General features: G+C 38.4%; 1 protein-coding gene across 2 annotated transcripts in view; it reads right to left on the reverse strand.

Moving 5' to 3' along the window:
• Positions 1-25,517, reverse strand: part of CCDC85A (coiled-coil domain containing 85A) — a 160,618-nt gene that overhangs the window by 9,670 nt on the left and 125,431 nt on the right. Inside the window, exon 4 of one of the 2 annotated variants that reach the window (XM_070947518.1) lies at positions 9,324-9,446. The exons of the other annotated variant lie outside the window; for it this stretch is intronic. Coding sequence (XP_070803619.1) covers positions 9,324-9,446 — 123 coding nt within the window. The remainder of the gene's footprint in view (positions 1-9,323; positions 9,447-25,517) is intronic. 2 annotated transcript variants of the gene reach the window in all.

Here is a 25,517-nt window from a genome sequence, read left to right on the forward strand (position 1 = left end):
TTGCTATTATTTTAGACTTTTTGTGCTGTTATTTGTAAGCTACTTAGAGCAGTCTCTAAGAGAAACAAATAAATAACAAGAAATAAAAATAACGTCCTATGCCAAAACAAATATGAATAAATAAATCCATCTGTCCAGAGTTGCTAGTTTAATATAGAGACCTTGTATATTAGGCAATGCCTATGTTATCACAATTTACTGTCCTGACTCCATTTTAATCTTGTCAAGCATGTTATGACTGTTGCAATGAGAGAAGGTGGCAGGATTATCCTACCATTCCAAAGAGTACAGGTAGTTCTCAATTTTCAACAGTTCATTTAGTGACCGTTCAAAATTACAACAGCACTGGAAAAAGTTACTTATGACCATTTTTCATACTTATGACCATTGCAGCATCCCGATGGTCATGTGGTTTACACTTGGATGCTTGATGACAGATTCATATTTATGATGGTTGCAGTGTCCCAGGGTCGATCTTCTGACAAGCAAAGTTAATGGGGAACACAGATTCACTTAATAACTTTGTGATTAATTTAACATCTGCATTGATTCACTTAACAAATGTGGCAAGAAAAGTCATAAAATGGAGCAAAACTAACTTAACAAAATTCTCACTTATCAACATAAATTCTGGGCTCAATTGTGGTCATATGTCAAGGATTACCTGTATACAAAATAGAGCTTTAGACTCTTGATTGTTATATGAACAACCATATTTTGACTTATTCTAAATGACTCAATAACATCTCTATTGTCAAGTGTTGATTCTATATTCTTACTCAAAAGGATATATTAGCATTTTTCATTACAAATAAAAAGTATTTCCTTAATGCTAAAATTTGCATTTTTTTCCTTTTTTCTTTTTCTTTTAATTTAATCTAGTTTTGAAAGTACAGGAAATTGAAAAAAAAAAAAAACTACCTCCTACTGACCTCAGTAAAAAAGAGCAGGGGTGGGGTGTGGAGTTGTAAGAGAAATGTGTTTCAGTGTACTTCTTTTTGTCTTGTTTTTGCAGCTCAAAATTGTATTCTGAGAAATCTTATGAATTTTTTAAAATGCTGACAATATACTTTGAAAGTATTTCAGTATGAAAATGCAACCAATTACTTTTTAATATTGTTTTGTACATTTACTGGCTTTACGGGAATGTGGATATTGTACTGCTTAGGTCAGCATTATATGCTGTATATTTTTGTTCCATATAGAAGTTGTCCAGAATCTAAGCAATCTACTTTATAGCTCCATTTAGATGTTTATGAAGGACAATACGGTGAGACTTTTTTTTTCTTCAGTAAAAGTGGATATCTATCCAGTCTCATTTTCACAAATAGAAGACAATGTCATGACTTTAAAATATATGTTTAAAAAAAACGAAAGCTCTAAATACAGATTATATGGGGGAACAATACAAATGAATCTTTTGAGGTTTTATTTCTCTGTCAGACAAGAGAATATATGTTTCTGGAGGATTACCTCCATCTGTTGAAATCTATTCAGGCTACTAGAGGAACCAGGCATGTAAATGGAATCCAATATTGAGTTCAAGGTTCAATGTGCTACTTTTTGAAAGGTAGTCTGATTAGGGTTTGTTCAAATCAATGGTCTCCCATTTTTGCTTGGAACAAGACCTATGCATTCCTTTCCAGGAAAACCACAAAGGATTTATTTCTCAGGACTTGCTTGCTAGGTTCCCTATAATCTTTGTTGTACTTTTGGTTCTAAACCTGTTCTGTTTTGTCTGAAACAGTTGGACACAATACTTGAGGTAGGATATGACCAATGTAGAATAATGAGGAGTCTTATTTCCTGTGACTTGAACGTAAAAGCCTGTCTTCAACTACCATCTGAAGATGAGGCAGAACTGTTTTCAGCTTGCAGTCAATTGCTTTTTTAGCCCACTCCTCTACCCTATCAATTTCTTGACTTCCAATTCTGAATTCTACTGTATTAGCTATCCCCAAATTTAATTGGTATTCCCTTCACTGATTATTATTATTATTATTATTATTATTATTATTATTATTATTATTATTATTATTATTATTTAATATTTAATGAGATTCACAGCCTTTGAGGCTGGTTAATAGCTCAGCAGCTCGAGTCCTAACCAAGGACCTAGGAACTGTTAAGGTATCGTCGGAGGATGTAAGCTGTTCCGAGTAAGGTGGTTTTTTGTAGAGTCAAAATGTTCAAGTCCGGCAAATTTAGAATTTCTAAATAGCGGGGTAGCCCTTTGGGTATTGCTCCGAGGGCTCCAATTACAATCGGGACAACACACGTTTTCTTTTTCCACAGTCGCTCAACTTCAATTTGCAAGTCCCGGTACTTTGTGATTTTTTCTTGCTGCTTATCTTCAATCCGTGCATCACCAGGTATTGCAATGTCTATGAACCATACTTTTTTCTTTTCAACTATTGTTATGTCAGGTGTGTTGTGGACCAAGTGCCTGTCAGTCTGAATCTTAAAGTCCCACAAGATATTATTATTATTATTATTTATTGGTTAATCTTTAGTGAGATTCACAGCCTTTGAGGCTGGTTAATAGCTCAGCAGCTCGAGTCCTAACCAAGGACCTAGGAACTGTTAAGGTATCGTCGGAGGATGTAAGCTGTTCCGAGTAAGGTGGTTTTTTGTAGAGTCAAAATGTTCAAGTCCGGCAAATTTAGAATTTCTAAATAGCGGGGTAGCCCTTTGGGTATTGCTCCGAGGGCTCCAATTACAATCGGGACAACACACGTTTTCTTTTTCCACAGTCGCTCAACTTCAATTTGCAAGTCCCGGTACTTTGTGATTTTTTCTTGCTGCTTATCTTCAATCCGTGCATCACCAGGTATTGCAATGTCTATGAACCATACTTTTTTCTTTTCAACTATTGTTATGTCAGGTGTGTTGTGGACCAAGTGCCTGTCAGTCTGAATCCTAAAGTCCCACAAGATATTATTATTATTATTATTTATTGGTTAATCTTTAGTGAGATTCACAGCCTTTGAGGCTGGTTAATAGCTCAGCAGCTCGAGTCCTAACCAAGGACCTAGGAACTGTTAAGGTATCGTCAGAGGATGTAAGCTGTTCCGAGTAAGGTGGTTTTTTGTAGAGTCAAAATGTTCAAGTCCGGCAAATTTAGAATTTCTAAATAGCGGGGTAGCCCTTTGGGTATTGCTCCGAGGGCTCCAATTACAATCGGGACAACACACGTTTTCTTTTTCCACAGTCGCTCAACTTCAATTTGTAAGTCCCGGTACTTTGTGATTTTTTCTTGCTGCTTATCTTCAATTCGTGCATCACCAGGTATTGCAATGTCAATGAACCATACTTTTTTCTTTTCAACTATTGTTATGTCAGGTGTGTTGTGGACCAAGTGCCTGTCAGTCTGAATCCTAAAGTCCCACAAGATATTATTATTATTATTATTATTATTATTATTATTATTATTATTATTATTATTATTATTATTATTATTAATTAATTTATTTATTTATTTAAATTTATTACCTGTCCATCTCCAATGGATTCTTAATTCAAGTCATTAAAAATGTTTAATAGAGGGCCAAACTGTAATTGTGGCATCCCACATAGTTCAATCTAGTTTGATGAGGAATTAATTATGAGTATTCTTTAATAATTCAGATCAGCTGAACTGTCATGCCACCTAGTTCACACTTAATAAGCTTTTAAATCAGAATATTATGAGATGCTTTGTCAAATAGTTTGTTGAAATCAGAATATACGATGGCTCAACATTCCCATAATTTACAAAGAAAATTCCCAATCAATATATGAAATAAAGTTAGTATGCAAGTCTGTTTCTTTGCAAATCCATTATAGTTTCTGTCTAATTATTAGGTCTGTGCAGACCAATGTAGGTTCACTGTGATGAAAGGGTCCCCACACCATGAAGCTAATGTGAATTCCCTTCATCAAAATAAAAAGGCATCTGATTTACCTAAACAAAGTAAATCATAAACCACTTCAGACCATCACCTCAGGATAAGACTTATCTCAGCCTTTTCAACCTGTATTCACTGAAGTACTTCCAGATTTGACAGCTTCAGGATTGCCCACAGCAATTTTGGCAAAAGACCCGGAGAAACCTCCAAGCTGGTTGCCTTTGAAATAAATAATCCTGCAGCTTTCACTGAAGCCATTCTGGAAATGTTTCAGTCAATACTCTGGCAGAAGGCTTCTGAAGAAGTCACTTAATAGTCTTCTCCCATGGCTGAAACTCTGAGAGAGAAGGCTAAGAAAATCCTTGAACTGTAGGAAGATGAAGCCTCACAAGCCTCATAAACCTTTAACATTATTATGTGATTTTTAGTGATATTTATAAGAGTGAAGAGGAATTGTCTTGGACCTCTTACAATATACACTATATACTTAATTTTTTTTCTTTACACACAAAATGCCTTTATTGCTAGAATTTGTTGAACAAATCTAATAACAAACATGTACTTGGAAATTTTCTACATTTATGATCTACCCAATTATGTGTAGAAGAAGCTGAACTGGAAGGTGGGTTAAATATGTCATACGTTTGGAGTAACTGTGTTGTCACAAAATGCCTAAATCCAGTCCCTTCTCCTCGCACACACTACCTCCCAATGAATTCTGTTTATCCTTATTTATCCTTAATTTATCTTTGACCTTTAGTTGACTAGATTCTTGCCTTACAGATAGCAATAATAAATTTTTCTGTGTTTTGAACTCAATGAATGTTCCTGGTTATTCACACCTGACAAGTAATTGGAAAAAATTTAAAAAATAATAAAGTTGACGATATTGTAAACTTAAAAGAATTTTGGTGAACTATTTTTTAGACTCTAAAACTGGTAAATGCTATCCTTTGGAAATGTAAAGTCCATAGTCTTTCAAAGCTCATGTGCCACAATTAAATGACCAAGATGCCTTACTTAAAGAAATTACTGTTTTGGTATTAAAGCAGTACTGAGCTTACATTTCACCTTTTGCATTCAAGCAGTCATTTTATTTATTTTATTTATTTTATTCAATTTGTATACCGCCCTTCTCCTAGTGGACTCAGGGCGGTGCACAGCCAAAACTAAAACACATAACAATACAAAATTTAAAATTATTAAAAGAATTATATACTTTGGCCCAATTTTAAAACAATTCGAATTAAAACCCATTGACAGATTAAAAGCTAAACAACTAAAAAACTAAAAAAGGGGGTGGGGGTTCACGCCAGCCCTGCTTGATGGAAAAGAAAAGTTTTCAGGGCACAAGGAAAGACCCGGAGATCCGATATCCTTCTTATCTCCGGGGGCAAATCGTTCCAGAGGGCAGGAGCTGCCACAGAGAAGGCCCTCCCCCTGGGGGTCGTCAGCCAACATTGCCTGGCTGATGGCACCCTGAGGAGTCCCTCTCTGTGGGAGTGTACTGGTCAGTGGGAGGCTATCAGCGGCAGAAGGCGGTCCCGCAAATACCCAGGTCCTATACCATGGAGCGCTTTAAAGGTGGTAACCAACACCTTGAAGCGCACCCGGAAGACCGCTGGAAGCCAATGCAGCTCACGCAGGAGAGGTGTCACATGGGAGCGCCCCCTCGCTCCCATAATCCCCCACGTGGCCGCATTCTGCACCAGTTGGAGCCTCCGGGTACTCCTCAAGGGGAACCCCATGTAGAGAGCATTGCAATAGTCCAGGCGGGAAGTGACGAGCGCCTGAGTGACTGTGCGTAAGGAATCCTGATCCAGAAATGACGCAACTGGCGAATCAGGCGGACCTGGCCACGGCCATCATATGCTCTTCTAAAGACAGCCGTGCATCCAGGAGGACGCCCAAGTTGCGAGCTTTATCCATGGGGGCCAATAACTCACTCCCAATAGCCAGCGATGGCACCAGCTGGCTATATCAGGGCGCCGGAAGCCACAGCCACTCGGTCTTGGAAGGGTTGAGTCGAAGCCTGTTACTCCCCATCCAGATCTACACGGCCTCCAGGCACTGGCACATCACTTCAAGGGGATCGTTGGGATGGCCTGGGGTGGAGATGTACAGCTGCGTATCATCAGCGTACTGATGGAACTCCACCCCAAAGCCACGGATGATTTCACCCAGGGGCTTCACATAAATGTTGAACAGAAGGGGCGAGAGAACCGACCCCTGAGACACCCCACAAACAAGGCACCTCAGGGTCGACCTCTGCCCCCCTGCCAACACCGACTGCGACCGGTCGGAGAGATAGGAGGAGAACCACTGCAGAACGGTGCCCCCCACTCCCAACCCCTCCAACCGGCGCAGCAGGATACCATGGTCGATGGTATCAAAAGCCGCTGAGAGATCTAACAGGACCAGGACAGAGGAACAACCCCTATCCCGAGCCCTCCAGAGATCATCCACCAACGCGACCAATGCCGTTTCCGTGCTGTGCCCAGGCCTGAAGCCGGACTGGAGCGGATCCAGATAGGCAGCTTCATCCAGGTACCCAGGAAGCTGTCGCGCCACCACACTCTCAACAACCTTCGCCAAGAAGGGAAGGTTGGAGACCTGATGATAGTTAGCCAAAACAGCCGGATCCAGAGCAGGCTTCTTGAGGAGGGGTCTCACCACCGCCTCTTTCAAGGCGGATGGCAAGACACCCTCACTCAAGGAAGCGTTGATAATCCCCTGGAGCCAGCCTCGCGTAACCTCCCGGGAGGCCAGTACCAACCAGGAGGGACACGGGTCCAATAAACATGTGGTCGCATTCAGCCGCCCCAGTATCCTGTCCATGTCCTCGGAAGCAACAGGGTCGAACTCCTCCCAAATGGCAGTCTCAAGACCGGCACCCATCATCCCGTCTGTACCTACCCAGTCAGAGACCAAGCCTTCCCGAATCTGAGTGATTTTATCGTGCAGATACTGAACAAAATCCTCAGCACGACCCTGCAAGGGATCCTCCCGCGCTCCCAGATGGAGGAGGGAATGGGTCACCCTAAACAGGGCGGCCGGGCGATTATCTGCCGATGCGATAAGAGCGGAAAAATAGTTACATTTTGCCGCTTTTATCGCCACTAGGTAAGTCTTAATATGAGATCTTACCAGTGTTCGGTCGGATTCAGAGCGACTAGATCTCCAACTGCTCTCTAGGCATCTTTTCTGGCGCTTCATCTCCCTCAGCTCCTCGGAAAACCAAGGAGCCAGGTAGACTCGGCGACAGGTCAGAGGCCGCACAGGCACGACTCGATTCAAAGCGTCAGCGGCCGCCCTATCCCAGGCAGCCACCAGCTCCTCAGCCGAGCCATGAGTCAGAGCCTCAGGAAATGGCCCAAGCTCCATCTGGAACCTATCAGGATCCATCAGGCGCCTGGGGTGGAACCATCTGGTCTGTTCTGCCTCCCTGCGGCGGGGTGTGGCGGTTAGAAAGTCATACAGGTCTCCTCTTCAAAATGATTTCATTTTAAATGCTAATAACTGCTAATAACTATTTCTATAACTCAAGGATATAATGTTATACAGCCCACACTCACATTTGTTCATACTGTATGCAATCACTATTTTGTTTCTAACTGCTCAGACATTTGGACAAAATTTGTCCAAATGGAAACAGACTTTTTAATTTAAGTAGATTATGCATATTGCATTGTGGCTTTCTCTCCATTTTCATAGGTCCATTTTTATTGTCCTGAACCCTGTTGCTACTTTAATGTATGCTCAATCCTCACCATTTCCAAAAAAACAAAAATTAGATGTTGTAAAGCTGTTGCTGTAAGATGATTTCCTGAAAATTCTGTTTATTTCCTTAATATTAAGTTGATGGTAAGAGGCACATTTCTCAGAAAATTATTTGGTTATTTTGTATAACAGAGATAGCTGACAGAAAAGAATATAGTAGGTTATGTTTGTACTGTGGACTCTTTGGTGCTGTATGAACTTGTTTGCTTGCAGACATTTCATTGCAAAACTAGGTAACACATTAACAAGCACTGATGATGCTATTTAGCTGGTAACAGGTGTTATCTAGTCAGGAAATGAAATATGTGCCAGTCAGAGAGCACCAGGAACTCCAGAAATATCAAATTCAGCATTGTGTGATGTGATTTATGCATTAGTTTTTCTGCAAGCATTTTTCCAAAGTAATAATATGCATCCACTAACTGCAAAACACAAATATAAAATGTCTGTGGGACTTTAATATTTTCCCTTTAAATAAAGAAAGACAGGCAGAAACTAATGAAACTGTGAACTTTGAAATAATCTTTCCCGATCTTATGATAATAGTTCTTTGTGTCACCAAATGATTTGGAGCAAATTAAGGACAGATTAAAAAGTACTTGTTCACATTAAATGTATTATCAGTTTATGGGTTTTACTTTCCTGAAATATGTACTGACTTTAAAAGCATTATGGTGGACAGGTTTAGAAATAGACTATTAGCATGATAACTGAGACGTGCATGTCCAGAAGCAATTTGAACTCTACACACCATTCTTCTGATTTTCAGAAGAAAATCATCTTTAACTACTCCATCAGGCCATTGTATATTTCAGCTGTTTCATTTGCATTCTGTATTATTCACAAACATTCTTTGAAATTTAAATGGAGGCAGGATAATGGCACATAGTTTTCCTAATAAAATATCCAAAATACAGGGCAATGCACTGGAAAGTTACTTCTATTTGATGCAAAGACAAGCTATTTCTTAGAGATGGCCAAAGACCAGATGTTTTGCAGATTACAATATGTCACCACTTCTTTGCAGTCTTTTTTTTTCTAGTAACCAGGGGTATATCTTGCAGTAATGTAAGGTAAATTGCTGTGTGGTAAGATTTAATATCTTAATTTCAAATGATGAGAATGTACAACAAGGAATATTTCTCCTTCACAACGTCCTGTTTGTAAACTTTCCTGAAAGATATTTGCCCATTCTATGTTGGAAATAGAACTCTAGACTAGATTATCTTGTATCAGTTTGATGGTTTTAGATTCCAGATTTTGTAATTTATAGTTCAATATAACTGGAAACCACAGTTTGAAGAAGGCTGACTAGAGAGACTAGCTGATATGACTTTCCATGATTTTCAGTATTTGAGAAAAAAAAACACAACCCTATCCATATGATGTCTGGATGAAAAGACAAGACTCTTTATAGCTCACTAATGCAATCTTTTCAAGCTTGGAGGACAGAGCACACTAGTTCACAACCCAGATCAAGACAGATAATAAAGAATGATTTGTGAATAACATGTAAGAGATGAGAACTAGCATTCAGGGTTTATTATGTTTTCCTATGAAATATGCTGATGCTTTGAAAACAATGGATTATGGATGGTTACAGAACATACAAGTTGGAGATCTGGCATATGTGCCAAGCACAGCAAGGCATGTTACCTTGAGGGCATTAACCATCGCTTCAGGCTGCTGAGAAGATAAGGAGGCCTGTTCATTGAAGCTAGCTGGATGGCTCGGAGAACAGACATTCCCATCTGCCTCTGATGGCATCCTAATGGGATCCTTAGTAAAAAAAAATCAAAAGCTATTTAATAGTAAAAAGTAGGCCAAGCTAATCAAACAAAACAATTCCAATACCCACCCTTCCTCTTTATTTTAATTCCCATTGGGCAAATACAAAATTCAGACATATATACAATTTTAAAATATGTATCATAGACCCTCATAAATGTGGAAGTTCCTGATGCAACAAATGATCTTTGAGTGAAGTTTCTACATATTTGTGTCATATCAGGATAGCATCAGCCCTATCAGATAGACCAGATTAAGAAACAGACGTGTCTGCCTAAAGCTACTTTTATTAGAACAGTTGTAGCACAGTAATAGGACCTTTCAAGTTTGAATCTGCTTCCTTTCCTCCCTCTTTTATCTCCATGAGAATTGGAAGGGGAGGGGTCGTCCTGTCTGAGACATTTATATAAATCTCTTTCTTGATATGGGTTCAAACTACATTTATCTGATTGTTGCCTTAGTAACAGATCTTCCTGCTATTCATCAAGACCATATCTATAAGCTCTACAGATAACAAGCCTTGATTAGTCTTAGAAACCAAAATTTCTAACTTCAGTCCAATACAAATTACAGCACATTTAAATCCTACTGCAAACAAGTTCAATTTAATATGCCTTATTAATTTTCACAAGATTTAAGCGCAGCTGACTCCATCAAATTGAGACCCAGTTTTATTTTCACAAATGCAAAAAGACCACACTGTATTAATATAAGATACTGTATCCATCATTATCAGTAAAAGGGAAATGGGTTTACAAATCAGTCTCAGATCCAGTAACCTACGCATTGTACACTAAAACGTCTGAACAAAATCTCCATTTTCCAATGATTTTACTTGTTTTATACAAATCCCTCTGAAAGTAAAGTTCAAAATGCTTCCTGCAGTGTTTAAAGGAGTTCAAGGTGAAACTGCAGTTGCTGGGGCAACCTAATCCAGCCATTTGCTTTGGTAAAATGCTAAAAATATCCTTACTGCTAGGAAGGTAATAATAGCTTGGCCAGTCACAACCAAATCAAATCAGATCAGATTCTTCAGAGATGCTTGTGATATTATCAACCCTTCCATTTAATTAAAACACTGAGAAGAAACAATTGTGGGGGAGGGAAAGGAGCACACAATCTTAGTTAAGGATTGTCTTAAACCAGAATGAACAATTTTTTTCAGGCCAAGTGGGAGACAATTTTCCACAGTGAATGAACAAATGTAATATTTTGACTCAATTGTTTAATTGGGTTCTCTATCTAATTTTAGGACATGTGTGGAGAACAGATCACACTCATATTTATGCAGAAATCAAGAATTTTGAAGAGTTCAGAAATTTGCCTCTGATTTTTGTATGACAGTTTGCTTTAGAATAGAATAGAACAGAGTTGGAAAGGACCTTGGAGATCTTCTAGTCCAACCCCCTGCCCAGGCAGGAAATCCTACAGTTCTTCAGACAAATGGTTATCCAACATCTTCTTAAAAATTCCCAGTGTTGGAGCATTCCATCCAATTGCTTAGTTGTTTTATTATGCAAGCTATTTTTTTTAACTTTTTAATAAAACCCATTTTAAATCACAACATAAGGCTGATGTTCTCTAGCCATTATCTCAAAGCTGTTAGGGCCAGATATGTTACAGAGTTGATTCTCCTGTTGTTATTTCTATTATGCCCAGTTTATGGCTGAATAAATTCCCAGGCTGCGAGAGAGTTTCATTTCTATCACATGCTGTCTTCCACCCACCCCTGACCCTGGGAAGATGGTGGCAGCAGAGGCAAACAATTATGCCAATGTAGCCAGACACTGTGCCATGCGTCCCAGGACAAGAGAGGTGGAAACAAAAGAGGCAGGTGGAGGAGTCAAGACCTTTTCACCCACAGCATGTCCTCAACATGTCAGCTATTCACTACTGCTGCTGTCAAACCCCCACAAGGCAGAAAATATGATCAAATTCTACTTGAATTGAGCTCCAAAGAGATTTGCAAAATGGTAAGCTATCACAACACTCTGTAAGTGTCTCCTAAAATTTGTATCATAGCTGCCTTTCACTCAGAAATTTCCTGCATCTGTCACACAAACTCTCACACAAATACACTTGAAGCACTGTCAAAATATCTAAAATTACAAATATAAGAATGTACATACTGGTTGAACTTCAGTGTAAAAAAGAAAAGTGTGTGTGTGTTTGTGTATAAATATAAACAGGGAGAGATATCTCTTCCATAATGAAATAATAATCTTTTTATGGGGAACGAGAGAAGAACAATTTGATTAAGTTTAGACTAGTTAGTGGTTGGTCAAATACCTATTGGAGAATAATTGCAATGGTTGTTGAAAATCTGGGTAGCAGAAGGGCTACTTAAACCGCAATCAAGATCTGTAACTCTTATTACCTGCAGAAAAAGATTCACCGTTTGTAAAGTACAGGTAAAGATCTTGTAAAGATCAATACAAGTTTGGAGCCAAAGCATTATCTATAATTAATCCTTCTACTTCTATGTTCTGATACTAGAGTAGTAAGAAAGATTTTTTTAAAAAATATATGGTTTTAAAATATATATTAAAAGACTGCATAATTTCCTTTCAGATGCAGACCACATCGTTTTAGAAACACTTACAGGACTTTGCACTCTCCAGGCTAAGGTAATAATAATGTTTATTAAAATTATTATTTAAACAATATTTGATGCAGTAATATTTATCAAATTATTTGCCTTCAGGAAGACATTAATTTATTTGCTAAATAGCAAGTCCTTGCTTTGGCATAATACCAAAAGTTTTACAATATAGAACATTTTGGGTCTTTTCTTGGGCAGCTGTGACCAGACATTCTGTGGATACCCTTATATCGGTATGTTTTTCTTAAATATTTATAAAATATAAATGGCTGCCTAATTCAAGCAGCACGATTCTTCATGGTGCTTTTGGGGTACAAAACAGAACAGAACAGAACAGAACAGAACAGAACAGGGAGCCTTGGTGGCGCAGCAGACTAAAGTGCTGTTAAGTAGCACTTAGTTGCCAGCTGCCTGCAATTACTGCAAGTTCAAATCTCACCAGGCTCAAGGTTGACTCAGCCTTCCATCCTTCCGAGGTAGGTAAAATGAGGACCCGGATTGTGGGGGCAATAAGCTGACTTTGTATAAAAAGAACACCGCTTTGGGGGGGGGGCGAAAGCCCTACTAAGCAGGTATATACAAAAATATGAAAGCTGTTGCTTAACACATTGTAAGCTGCCCTGAGTCTCCGGAGAAAGGTGGCATATAAATCGAACCAATCAATCAATCAATCAATCAATCAATCAATCAATAAACAAACAAACAGAATAGAATTTTTTATTGGCCAAGTGTGATTGGGCACACAAGGAATTTGTCTTGGTGCATATGCTCTCAGTGTACATAAAAGGAAAAGATACATTTGTCAAGAATCATAAGGTACAACACTTAATGATAGTCATAGGGTACAAATAAGCAATCAGGAAACAATATCAATATAAATCATAAGGATACAAGTAACAAAATTACAGTTATACAGTCATAAGTGGAAGGAGATGGGTGGTGGGAACGATGAGAAGATTAATAGCGGTGCAGACTTAGTAAATAGCTTGACAGTGTTGAGGAAATTATTTGTTTAGCAGAGTGATGGCATTTGGGGAAAAACTGTTCTTGTGTCTAGTTGTTCTGGTGTGCAGTGCTCTATAGCGTCATTTTGAGGGTAGGAGTTGAAACAGTTTATGTCGAGGATGCGAGGGGTCTATAAATATTTTCACAGCCCTTAACCAAATTAACAGCAAATTAACCAAAATATAGGAGAAAAAATGTCATTAAATAGAACTAAAATAATTCTAAAGGTATGGGGGTTCATTCCAAAGGGCAAGGACCACCACCAAGAACGCATACCTCCTGGGTCTAATAAGATGATATTGTTTCAGAGAAGAGACCTATAGCATAATCTTATTTATTTATTTGTTCAACTTGTATGCCGCCTTTCTCCGAAGACTCAACCCTTATTGAACATAAGGGATAGGCAGATACCATCGGAGACAGAGGGCACTCACCAGTGATCTTTAAAAGTGTTAACTAGCACTCTGAATTGCATCCAGAAGCCTACTTGGAGCTAGTGAGGTGTTACAAGATCTAATGAGGCATGCCCAAAACTACTGATGCCATTGTTCTGGACCAACTGAAGCCAGATGGTCTTCAAGAGCAGTACCATGTGGAGTATATTGCAATAATCCAACTGGGAATTGACTAAAGCACGGTCATAAAATATCACTGGAAGAAGCTGAGGAATACCCTTCCTTCCAGGGTGGATAAAAATCGATGGTTTTTTTTAATTAAAAAAAATCAGATTTTTTAAATTGAAATCGGATGTTTTTTATTTTATCAAATTTATTTTAATAAAACGCTTTTGGAGTAAAAATCTATCTAAACATAGTTTTCTATTTAAGATACATTAATAATTACTTTATTCAGCATGAAATGGAGCTTAGTTATATAGCATGAGGCTGTATATTCTGCAATACTGGGACTGTTGGTGAGTCAGCAGCGGGTCAGAGGAGGAGCTACTGCAGGACAGAGATGACAGTTGCTCCTCCCTCCTTCCTTCCTTTCCTTCCCTTCCTCCCTCCCTCCCTCACTCCCTCCCTTACTTCCAATAGCAGACAGAGGCTAAGTTAAATAACGATATAAAGCAATTCTTTATTAAATTATAAGTACATTAAGTTCTTGTTACCATCAAGTTACTTGAAGCCATTTTAAGGGATCAGGAAACTGGAAGCAGAAAAATATCCCTGAGGGAAATTTTGACAGGAAAAAAATTATGCAACAGCTTAGTCATAATAGCACTCAAGGAAATCATTTTCATTTCTTTAGAGCTGACACTTAAAAACTCAGATTATGTCTGATATACTATATGCTCTGGAAAGTTAATTATTTTTCCTCAATCTTAAACTAGAGGAGTATTTCTCCAGATTTGGGAGCAATTAAATCTCAGAAACTCTAGCTAAAAGAATCCCAATTAGAAAGTGATAGGCAATTCCCTCTTTTTTTTTTTTTGATGCTAATACCAGCCTTCCATATGCTGTTGTCCTCCAAATACATTAAACGTTAACTGCTATGCTATACCTAACCAGTAAGATACTGGTGCTGGATTATAGGAATGTTAGTTCAGTATAGTTGGAGGGAGTAACATTCTGAAAAATTGATGAGGCCAACAGCCTAATGCAAAATACTGAATGGAAGAAGAAACATTACCAAGGCAATGGTCAGATAAAACAGGCCTGAACCTGGTCAACAAAATAACTTGAAAAACAGACAAGTCCAGTGGTGGGCTTCAACCGGTTTAACAACCGGTTTGGTGAGTGCATGCTTTGCACCCGCCTAACACACGCGCCTAATGCAGCAATTTGAAGCTCAGCTGCTTACCTTCTAAGGCAGCCCCCGGTAAGTAGAACAGGGGACGCGCGGAAATCAGCTGTGCTGCATGAATCAGCTGTGCCAGAAAGAAGGAAATATAGGACAGGATAGGGTGTGGGTGGGTGGGGCCAGATGATCATTGGAACTACCAGTTCTCCTGAACCAGTCCGAACCGGCAGCTGCCCACCACTGGAAAAGTCCCTTCCTAGTTGAATGGAGATAAAGGGAGGGAGGGAGAAGCATATAATTATTACTATAAACAGATTCTATTCAAGAGCCATGGTGGTGCAGTGGTTAGAATGTAGTACTGCAGGCTATTTCTGCTGACTGCCAGCTGCCTGCAATTTGGCAGTTTGAATCTCACCAGCTGAAGGTTGACTCAGGCTTCCATCCTTTTGAGATCAGTAAAATGAGGACCCAGATTGTTAGGGACAAAATGCTGACTTTGTAAAACTCTGTAAAACCACTTAGAGAGGCTGTAAAGCACTGTGAAGCAGTGCTTTACAGTCTAAAGTGCTAGTGTTTTACTAGTCTAAGGGCTAGTGCTATTACTATATTTTTTACAATAAAAATAGTACTGACCCATGTGGTATTGGCTTCTTAGTCTTGTCTACCAATAGGGTGGACAACTGAATAAAGAAACTTCTTCTTATTAAAAGAGCAAGGGGTAGAATTGGAGTGGTGGTTCTATTTACAAATCCAATCACGTTATTTGAAAGACATGAAAGAGTGGGGCATTAATAGGGAATCAATGACAATAGATAAGATCTTTCTGGGGACAAATGATAAATTGGTAAAGAAAATCTATAAATTCTTATTTGATTATAAGATGGAGGAAGAACAGGTCAAGGAAATCATGGTGGTATGGGCAATAAATTTTGGGTACAATATACAATTGAAAAAATGGCAAGAATTATGGGAAAAAATAGGAAAATAACATTGGTAATACCATATAAAGAAAATTTATATAAAATGTTCTACAGGTGGCACCTTCCGCTAGAAAGATTTGCAAAAATGTTTAGAAATTTATCACCAAAATGTTGGAAATGCAACCACAAATCAGGCACATACTACCATATGTGGTGGTCATGTAAAAAAGCAAAGGGGTATTGGCGGAAAATTCATTTATGGCTGGCAGAATTAACTGGAGAAGAAATAGAATATAAATCAGAACTATTCCTACTGGGAATTATAAATGGGAAATATAGTAAAGGGGTAATTTACTTAATAATACATATTATAACAGCAGCAAGAATGATCTTTGTCCAAAATTGAAAAAATAAGGAAATCCCCCCCTAGAAGATGAAGTGATTAAAAACATCTTGACATGTGCAGAAATGGATAGATTAACGCTAGAATTGAAAAATAAAGGCGAGTCAGAATACTATGAGATATGGAACAAATGGTTGGAACAGAAAGGAAGGACAAAAAATAATGAACTGACTAGAATTCATAGAATGGAGAACTAAGGTTATGTAATGTAATTACAATAGAATGAAAGTGGATAAGACAAATGTATAAGTAATATAGATAGAAGAATGATGTCTTTATATATGTAAATACTGACTAGACCAAATGTATATAAATAGTAAGGTATATATAATATTTATCTTTTATTTTAGTATGTATGGCAAAGATAATGCCAGGACTGTTACACCGTGTCCAATGTTTTAATACGTGTTTAATAATTTTTTTTAAAGAAATTTCTTCTTCTTTACTCTGCAGATTTCTTTTTTTCAATTTGTTGCAAACTGAAAGATGTTTGTGCAGTCAGCATATGCAGCTGCAATCTATCCCAGTGCAAGATGACCGGAAAGAGACAATCCCAGTTCTACTGTAGTAAATCACTAGAGAGACAGTTGGTAGCCTCAACTCTTGAGAGAGATTCAACTCAACTGAGCTTTCTTGCATTTCATTATGTCTCACAGCTCTCCAGCATACTGCTTCAGAAAAGCAAATCTAAACCTTTGTACCATAATGTAGTTTATATCAAAAGTAAAACAAACGTTTCTCCAGTTCTGAAGCACTGCTCTTTTAAAAATGAGATATTTTTTTTACTGTAATCTGGGCTGGAACAAGTGCAAAACTCTATGTTATGTGTCCAGTTCATTGTCTTGGATGGTATCTCGTTTGTCATCTTGCTTCTTTCAGAGAATGTCACTTCCCCCAGCAATTTCCCCTTGACAAGCAAGAACAGCCAAAACCCAGAGAGTAGGAGGGAGTACATCAGTATCCTGAGGACAGGCACGCCTTAAGAGGTTTTCCAATAGACTTGGTTCTACCCAGCAGCTATTGCTCATTTGGCACTGAGGGATGCATTTGGGAACAGCTTCTGCTCTTTAATCTCAGTAAAAGAAAGAAAAAAGCCAGCTGACGAAGCATATTGTGTCCTGATGGTCATCTTGGCATTCCAGCTTTAATGTCATTTCTTTCCTTCCCGTAACTAGCTTAACCTTTAGGCTAAGCCAAAATAAACTATGTGCCTGCAAACTGGTCTCAGGAAATCTCAACAGCTTGGAAACCAAACAAACATAGAAAAAGAAACAATATTAATGTATCTGGAACAGTGACAAAAATTCAAATACAGAGATAAAATCAGAATTATGAAATAAGAGCTTCTTTTATTCTACTGAAAATTAAAATTCCTTGAGGGCTCTGATTTTATTGCTGTTCTCATGGCCAATGTCATCAACTGTGTCATAATCAAGAGCAAAACTAAGGCAAATTTTAATAAAAAAAATCTAAAACTAATTTTACTATATCTAGTTATTTCAATGCAAGTCCCTTTGAATATAATACAATTTTGCTGGTATTTATTTCAAAGACACCCCACCATCACAAATAAAGGAAAGTTTAGACTTTAAAAACCTGTATAATCCAATTCTCAAAACATCTCTCATTTTAAAAAATATTTCCAAACGAAAAATAACAGAAAAGGAGTAGCTGGTTAGAAGAGCCAGAGCAATCACTTTTATCTGTTCATCTAAACATAGCTGCATTTAAGATATTGATCCACTCTAATTTCCAAACAGTAGCAGAAGACAACTAGAGAACAAACATGACCCCTACTCATCCATAAGATTCCTCCTAATGAGAAGTGAGATAAAGATGGATTCTTCAGAAAACACCTGCGATTGTTGCATAACAATCTATTCAATTTTAAATTGGTTTTAAAAGTTTGGGGTTTTAAATTTGTCGGGGCCAAAATTATTTAATTTGATTTTATTCTGCTTTTAAATTTTGCATGTATGTGTTTTATTGTTTGGCTGTGCACCGCCCTGAGTCCTTCGGGAGTAGGGCGGTATAGAAATCAAATAAAATAAAAATAAAAAAATAAATAACTCTGTGCTGTATTATATCAATTTTTCAATCCTCTGTGTATTTGAGAATCTCCATTATTAATTTATTATTTTTTTATTAATTTTCTATAGTCACCCATTCACACAAGCTGATTCTTGCCAGTGCACAATCATCTTTGTTTACGATGACCTCCGAAAAAAATGCTATCACAAGAGTATCCACAGAAGGTTCTTAAAAAGTCTTACCTGAGGGGAGACATATAATATGGTGGCCAGATAGGAACAACTTCTTGCACTTCCAGGGAATACTCTATTAAAAGCTTGAGGAACCACTATCCCTTTTAAAAGCTTCAGAAAGGGGAGACATTGGAAACAGAGATTGGTGGTCAAAGGAAAAACTCTGCCACATGCATGTTCAGCATCCGGTTCTCCAAAAGAGTTCATAGAAATGGGTGGATCCAAGTCTTTCAGAAATACACTCTTGCAGAATAATTTTGGAAGTTTGGTTTTTTGAAATCAACTGGTTGACTCCTTATAAATTCACTCTGTGTTTTAATGGGAGATGTTCCAATCAACTATCATGAGGGGGGCAGAACATCTTTCCCTGTCCTGGAACTTGGCTTTGCCACCTTCTGGAACAGGGTTCATGATTTCTAATGGATTCATTGACTAAAGCTGCCCATCTCACCAGAGCTGTGGAGTCGGGAGATAAATGTTCCGACTCCGACTCCGACTCCGACTCCTCAGTTTTTTGTACTTCCGACTCCGACTCCGACTCCGACTCCCCAACTCCGACTCCTCTGTATTAATATGCGAATGTATTTTATACATTCCTTGAAGGAAAGAAAGGCAACATACATGTCATTACCACAGGACTACTGGCTGGGAAGCCAACAGTCTACTGTATTGAACAGTTTAAGCAAAAGACAAACACAATGAAAACAACAAAGTTTTATTAATTTTTTTTTATTAATTTAATTAATCAAGTTGCTGGATAGTAGCAGCAGGCATAAACATCAGGAACAGGAACTTTACCAGTTCAAAAATACAAACCACATTATTTGGTTGTTTTAGAACAAAAACAAAGCTTATCTATATGAACCAAAAACAAAATCTGTAAAACCTAGAAATGGTTTATATTAATCTTGAAATGTAGTTATAGGCTTAGCAAATGCAAATCAATTCAATGTAGAGTTCTAAGGAAGAGAATTGCCTCTGCCAGATCCTCTTTCATAGAGGCTCTTAAGTCAGACTTTATTATTTTTAGGGCTGAAAATAATCTTTCGACACTGACTTGGGTGGGTGGCATTGCAGTAACTATTCTGGCCACATCACTAACGATCTCTGGATAAACAAGGATGGCTTCTTCAACAGTAAGTTTTGATGAGCGATCATACTTTTCAACTTCTTTTAGTGCTTTATAAAACTCCTGTTGGAATTTTTTTATTTGGACATTTACTGGTTCTGTAACGCTTATGCGACGTCGCTTTCCTTTAGCAACTTCCATTTTGTCTAAGAAGGAATCAAAGTCTAATTCTTCGTTTGAAGAAGATGATTCTGAGTTACCACTATTGCTTAAAAGAACTCCATCCTCCTGTGGAGGTATTTCAGGTCGTAATCCCTTCATGCGAACTGCTACATCATAGAGGGCCTTTTTCCCAGTAGCAATCTGTTTACTGTTCAATAAAAGTCGGCTCATTGGGTCGACATAAATAGCCGCTAACAAGATTTCATTTTCCAGCAAAAGACTCTCTCTTTTCATCATTGAAGATGCAATGCCCTCAGCTATTAACCCTCCATTTTTGTTCAGGCGATATAACAGGCTCTTCCATTCCAAGAGGAATTTACCCGGGGTTAGATCATCACATTGCAACCTCTTGGTGACAGTGAAGGGGTGAGAAAGAAGGTTCTCCAGCTCTTTTGTTTGTGTCCACTGGCTTGCAGTTAATGCAAGATTTTCATTGTCCATTTCTTCTATGAAGTCTTTAAGTTCAAGCAAACGCTTCACCATTAAATAAGTGCTTCCCCAGCGAGTTGTTTGATCCAAAATGGCTCCTTTTCCTGCACGTCTTTTCAAAATTGCATCTGTTTTTGGGGCCCTGGCTGCAACAGTTACTTGCCGTAATTTGCCAATTAATGTAGCTGCATGGCGATCTTTTAATCCATCTCTTATGGCAAGTTGCAGTGTATGAACAGCACATCGCATATGATGAATAGTAGCAAGCTTCAATGCTTCTTCAACAAAGTTGTCTAAAAAAATGTCAGCATTCTCTTCAGTTTCTAAACTTTCTCTAATACTTGCAGAGCTGTCTTCCTCTAAGTCTAATATCTGTTTGATACCTTCTTCATCTGCCTTCATCTTCTCAATTGTGCTCAACATGTTAGAAGCGTTATCTGTCACAACACATAAAATCTGTTCCTTTTTAATTTCAAAATCTTCTAGAACACCCTCCACTAACTTCTGAAGGTAATCACTGGTGTGATGTGCCTGAGTGTCCTTTACTCCGAGGGTCCGTGTTATTGTTTTGTTATTTTCATCCACAAATCTAACATTAATAGCGAAATAATTGACTCTGTGACGTGTGCATGCATCCATTTTAAGGAAGACAAAACGTCCTTTCATAACTTTCTGTAGTTCTTCCTTTTTACATTTGGCCTCCTCAATTATAAGTTTCCTTATACTTTCTCTTTCCAGAGAAACACCAAGTTTTTTTGCCATTTCTCCATTTAGGCCTAAAAAGGCTGTCTGTGAAAAGAAGGATAGTGGTACACTATTCTTTACTACCATTTCAATAATGTGGTGTTTGAATTTTTCTGGTGTCATCCTTATGGTAACTTTGTCAGATATAAAGAATTTTCTTATTTGTGATTGTTCTCCAGTAGATTTCTGAACGTTTTTTGTCACAGAAGTAGATGCAATGTTTTCATTGCTATCTTTCTCATTCACGGCTTCTAACACTTTGGGATGAAAACGCTGTAAGTGTCTTTTCAAATTTGATGCTCTTGTAGGTGCATTTTTATCAGGCCCACTGAAACTGCTAATTTTTGCATCACATTGTTTTTCACCATCATCATCTTTTCTAATACATTGGCACACGTAATGTTTTCCATCACTTGATAATGCAAAGTGCTCATAAACAGTAGACTTTGTTGTGTTTGTTGTTAGCAGTCTTTTTGCCATTGTTTAGGATGCCTCTTTCCCTAAAATATAAAATATGTTATACTAACTGGCATATAATTAGATTTTTAATATCAACATACACAGTCTTGTAAGTTGTACGTTCATGGCTTTATACAAACAAATAAGCTATATATCCCAGCACTAAACCTAGACATGATTTGTCCTATACAATATAAACACTTACAGTTGAATCCAAGAAGCTGTTCCACCAAGTTCTTCTAAGCCAGTGGTTCTCAACCTTCCTAATGCCGCGACCCTTTAATACAGTTCCTCATGTTGTGGTGACCCCCAACCAGGGGTGGGTTCTAAATTTTTTTACTACCGGTTCTGTGGGCGTGGCTTATTTTGTGGGCATGGCTTGGAGGTTATGTGACTGGGTGGGTGTGGCTAGCTGGTCATGTGACCGGGTGGCCATGGCTATGTGTATAGAGGGCTGAAAAAAGTCATTTCTGACAGGTCCTCGCACTTTTGACTGGTCCTCACACTTATGACCATCCTCACATTTATGCCCGTGCAGCATTTTTAACAACCATGTCACTCATTTCACAACTGCTTCTCTTCACCATGGTGACAAGATAGGGCAAAAACGTAAAATGTGAGGACAGTCGTAAGTTCGAGGACTGGTCAAAAGGGAGAGGACCAGTCAGAAATAACTTTTTCAGCCCTCTGAGTAGTCCATATACATAAAAGGATACAGCAATAGAGAGGGATGAAGGAAGGGAAGGGAAATTAGAGTAGGAGTGAGGGTAAGAGAGGGAGGAAGAGAGGAGGAGAAGGAGAAAGGAAGAGGAAGTAGGGAGGAGAAGAAGAGGGTGAGGAAGAGAAAGTAAGAAGGAAAGAAAAGAGAGAGGTGGTAGGTTTGAGGAGAAAGATTGCTGTACAATAAAAAAGATGAAAGGGAAGAAAGCCAACCCCAAACAAATATAAAGATATTAAGATAAAGAATGAATTGTTAAACTTTAAAGAATAAAAGAGAACAAATATGAATAAATAACAATAATTAGAAACACACATACAAACATACAATGTATTTTCTTTGAACAGAGTATTTGGCCGGTTCATAAATTTAAACAGTGTTTAGTCATGTTTAAAGTTTAAGCTAACAATCAGAGTTACAAGTTTTTATAGCCTTAGCTGAATGACAGCAGTTTTTCCAATGGTTTACAGCTTCAGTCTTGAACTATTGACCCTCCATTCCCTTCACTTATGCAAGTGTCTCTAGTCCTGCAAAAAACATATTTACTTAATCCCTTATCAGTGAGAGGCTAGGTTACCCATGGGCGCTGCGTTCCCTGTAACAGCAGAACACAACACTATGGAAAGTATAAGTATTGCCACTCCTAATTGTGCGTTGCGTGCCTTATAGTGAAGCACATGAAAAGCATGCTTCTTCACGGTCACTTAACGTGTTCATTTTGCGGTTACGTGAGGCACTGCATGCATTGGTCTTTATTCTTACAGTAGAGAAGTCATTAATTATAACTTTTTGTGAATTGGGACATTTAAACTTGCTTTTTTTAAAATTCCAATCTAAATTTAGTAGGAGTCGGAGTCGGAGTCGGTGCATTGTTTGCCGACTCCGACTCCGACTCCAGGTACCCAAAATTTCCTCCGACTCCGACTCCTCGACTCCGACTCCGACTCCGACTCCACAGCACTGCATCTCACCAAGGACATGGTGAGAGAAACATTAAATTTAACAAACCAACAGGGTTCACTCACTAAAGAACATTCTGCAAGGTCTGCTAGGTCTGGACCATTCAAATATCCAGGAGAGAGCAGTCCTTCAAAACAGTTACATCAACAACGAAGGCACAGCTCCTAAGTCCCACAAGACAGCATTGATGGGATCTAGACCATGCCAACCCTACCAGATCTAGTATGGTAAGCAGAGACAGATGGTCCCATAAATAACCTCCCCTGTGTCACACAAGGCTTTATAGATAATGACCAACCTCCTGAATTGTACATGGAAGCCCGCTGGAAGCTTGGCAGCTCATGGACCAGTGGAATGCTCAAAAGTGTCTGTATCATTGAATTCTGAACCAGCTGAAGCTCGCAAATGCTTGTCAAGGGAAAGCCCCACACAGAGCATATTACAGTAATGTATTCCATGAGTTTACCATGAGTAAGGACTTACAATTCAGAAACAGGTGCAACTGGTCACAAGATGCCCCTGGGCAAAGGCCCTTCTAATCATGGCTGACACCTGCTTTTCAAGCAGGAGCTGCTAATCCAGGAGGTTCTCTCCTGCCAGTTATGGCTCCGCTAAAGAGAATGGCAGAGAAGACCAAAGGAAAATAAAGAAAAACAAATGAATGATAGAGAAAATCAATAGTTGTAATTAGAATGGTGCTTCTGAAGTTTCCTTGGGCTATGCTTTTCCAACATTGCAATTTCTGTATAAATCCAATATAAAGTGAAGCACACAAGTATTTTACTGTTCAAGCAAATTACTTCCCTCTGTCATACAATGCCATCTTCAGTCTCATAAAATTGCAAAGTCAGTAAAATCACATGCACAGGAATAATTATTCAACTTTATTTGACAAGGCCATGTTGTGACAGTGAGTATAATCGGCCCTGTCTGAGAAGAAAAGCTTGAAGCAAAAGTGGCTGGGACCTTTCGAAAAGGGAATTAAGGATAGTGCAGTCCCAATACTAATGAGGAAGACAAATCAGCTCACAAGGAGACTATGTCTAAAGGAGACATAGTCTCCTTAAGACTAAAGGAGGATGCTTTTGGGAAATGGAAGTTGGAAATGGAACAGCTAGTGACCAAGGCAGTCTGCAAAGATTTACCTCAGATACGTAGAAATAAGTTTAGGAAAGCACAAAATGAAATAAGGCTAACAAGTCAGGAAAAATGCAACAAGAAATGTTTCTTCAAACGGTAATAACAAAACGGAGGCAAAAGAAATGGTAGGCTCACTATTTGCTCCAAATGGAAAAAATATAAGGAACTCCTATTTGCCTCTGTCTTTATATTCAAAGGGGGGGAGGGAGGAAAGGAATAAATACAACATGGGAGGGTCAGTTAAAACGATGGAAAACGATCTAGCTAATCTGGATGCCTCTAGGTCTCATGCCCTGATGAAGTATGTACATCCTACAACATGGAAGGAACTGTTTGCAAACTGTTTTATGCAATTATCACTTTTCTCAGGCTTGAATAATGTCATTACCCCTACAAAAGGAGACGTTTATTTTACCCAAGTGTCATGGTAGCAGCTGTTTCAAAGTGGATACTTGACACACAAAACAAGCAATTGTAAATTGCTCCATTATCCCCAGGATATGCCCAAATTAAATCCTTGGAGTAATTATCTCCAGTTCAAGAACCACTGTGTTATGGCTTTTGATAATTTTCTTTTAGGAAACCTGAATTGCTGGGAAAATGTCAGAAGATTTGAGAACAAATAGTTATCCTCTTCAAGAAAGGGGAGGGGGATCCCAGTAATTCTCAGCCAGTGAGCCTAATATTAATACCTGGAAAGATGTTAGAGCAGTTAATGGAGCAGGTCACTTGTAAAGTCTCTTGAAGACAATATTGTGATTGCTAAAAGTCAGCATGGCTTTGTCAAAAGTAGGTCATGTGAGACAAATCTCATCTCCTTTAAGAAAAGTAACTATTTCAGTGGGAAAAGAGAATACTATGGATATAATTCCCCTCAATTTCAGCCTTTTTTAAGAGGAGGTTATGCCCAGTGAAGACAGCCTGAAGGAACTTGGAATGTTCAGTCTACAGAAAAAAAGCCTGAAGGGAGACATGATATCGGTGTTTAAATACATTAAAGGGTGAAATAGAGAAGGTGACCAGGAACTATAGAAGTCAAAAATAATCAGCCTAAGTTAAAGCTACCTAAGTTTTATTTAAATATAAGGAAAAAATTATATAATTGTAAGATCTGTACAACAGCAGAATAATCTAACTATGGAGATTCTGATTTCCCCCTCTGGATATTTTTAAGAACCTAAGAAGTCACCTTTCAAGGATGGTTTAATTGGTTTTCCTGCACACTGAGAAGAGTTAGAATGATTGTTTTTTGTTGTTTTTTTTATTTGATTTATATGCCGCCCTTCTCCGGAGACTCAGGGTGGCTTACAAGGTGTTAAGCAATAGCCTTCATACTTTTGTATATTTATACAAAGTCAGCTTATTGCCCCCACAAACTGGGTCC

Source organism: Pituophis catenifer, unplaced genomic scaffold (assembly GCF_029215685.1).
Source record: "Pituophis catenifer annectens isolate HBS135680 unplaced genomic scaffold, rPitCat1.0.hap2 SCAF_1, whole genome shotgun sequence".
Classification (NCBI taxonomy): Eukaryota; Metazoa; Chordata; class Lepidosauria; order Squamata; family Colubridae; genus Pituophis; species Pituophis catenifer.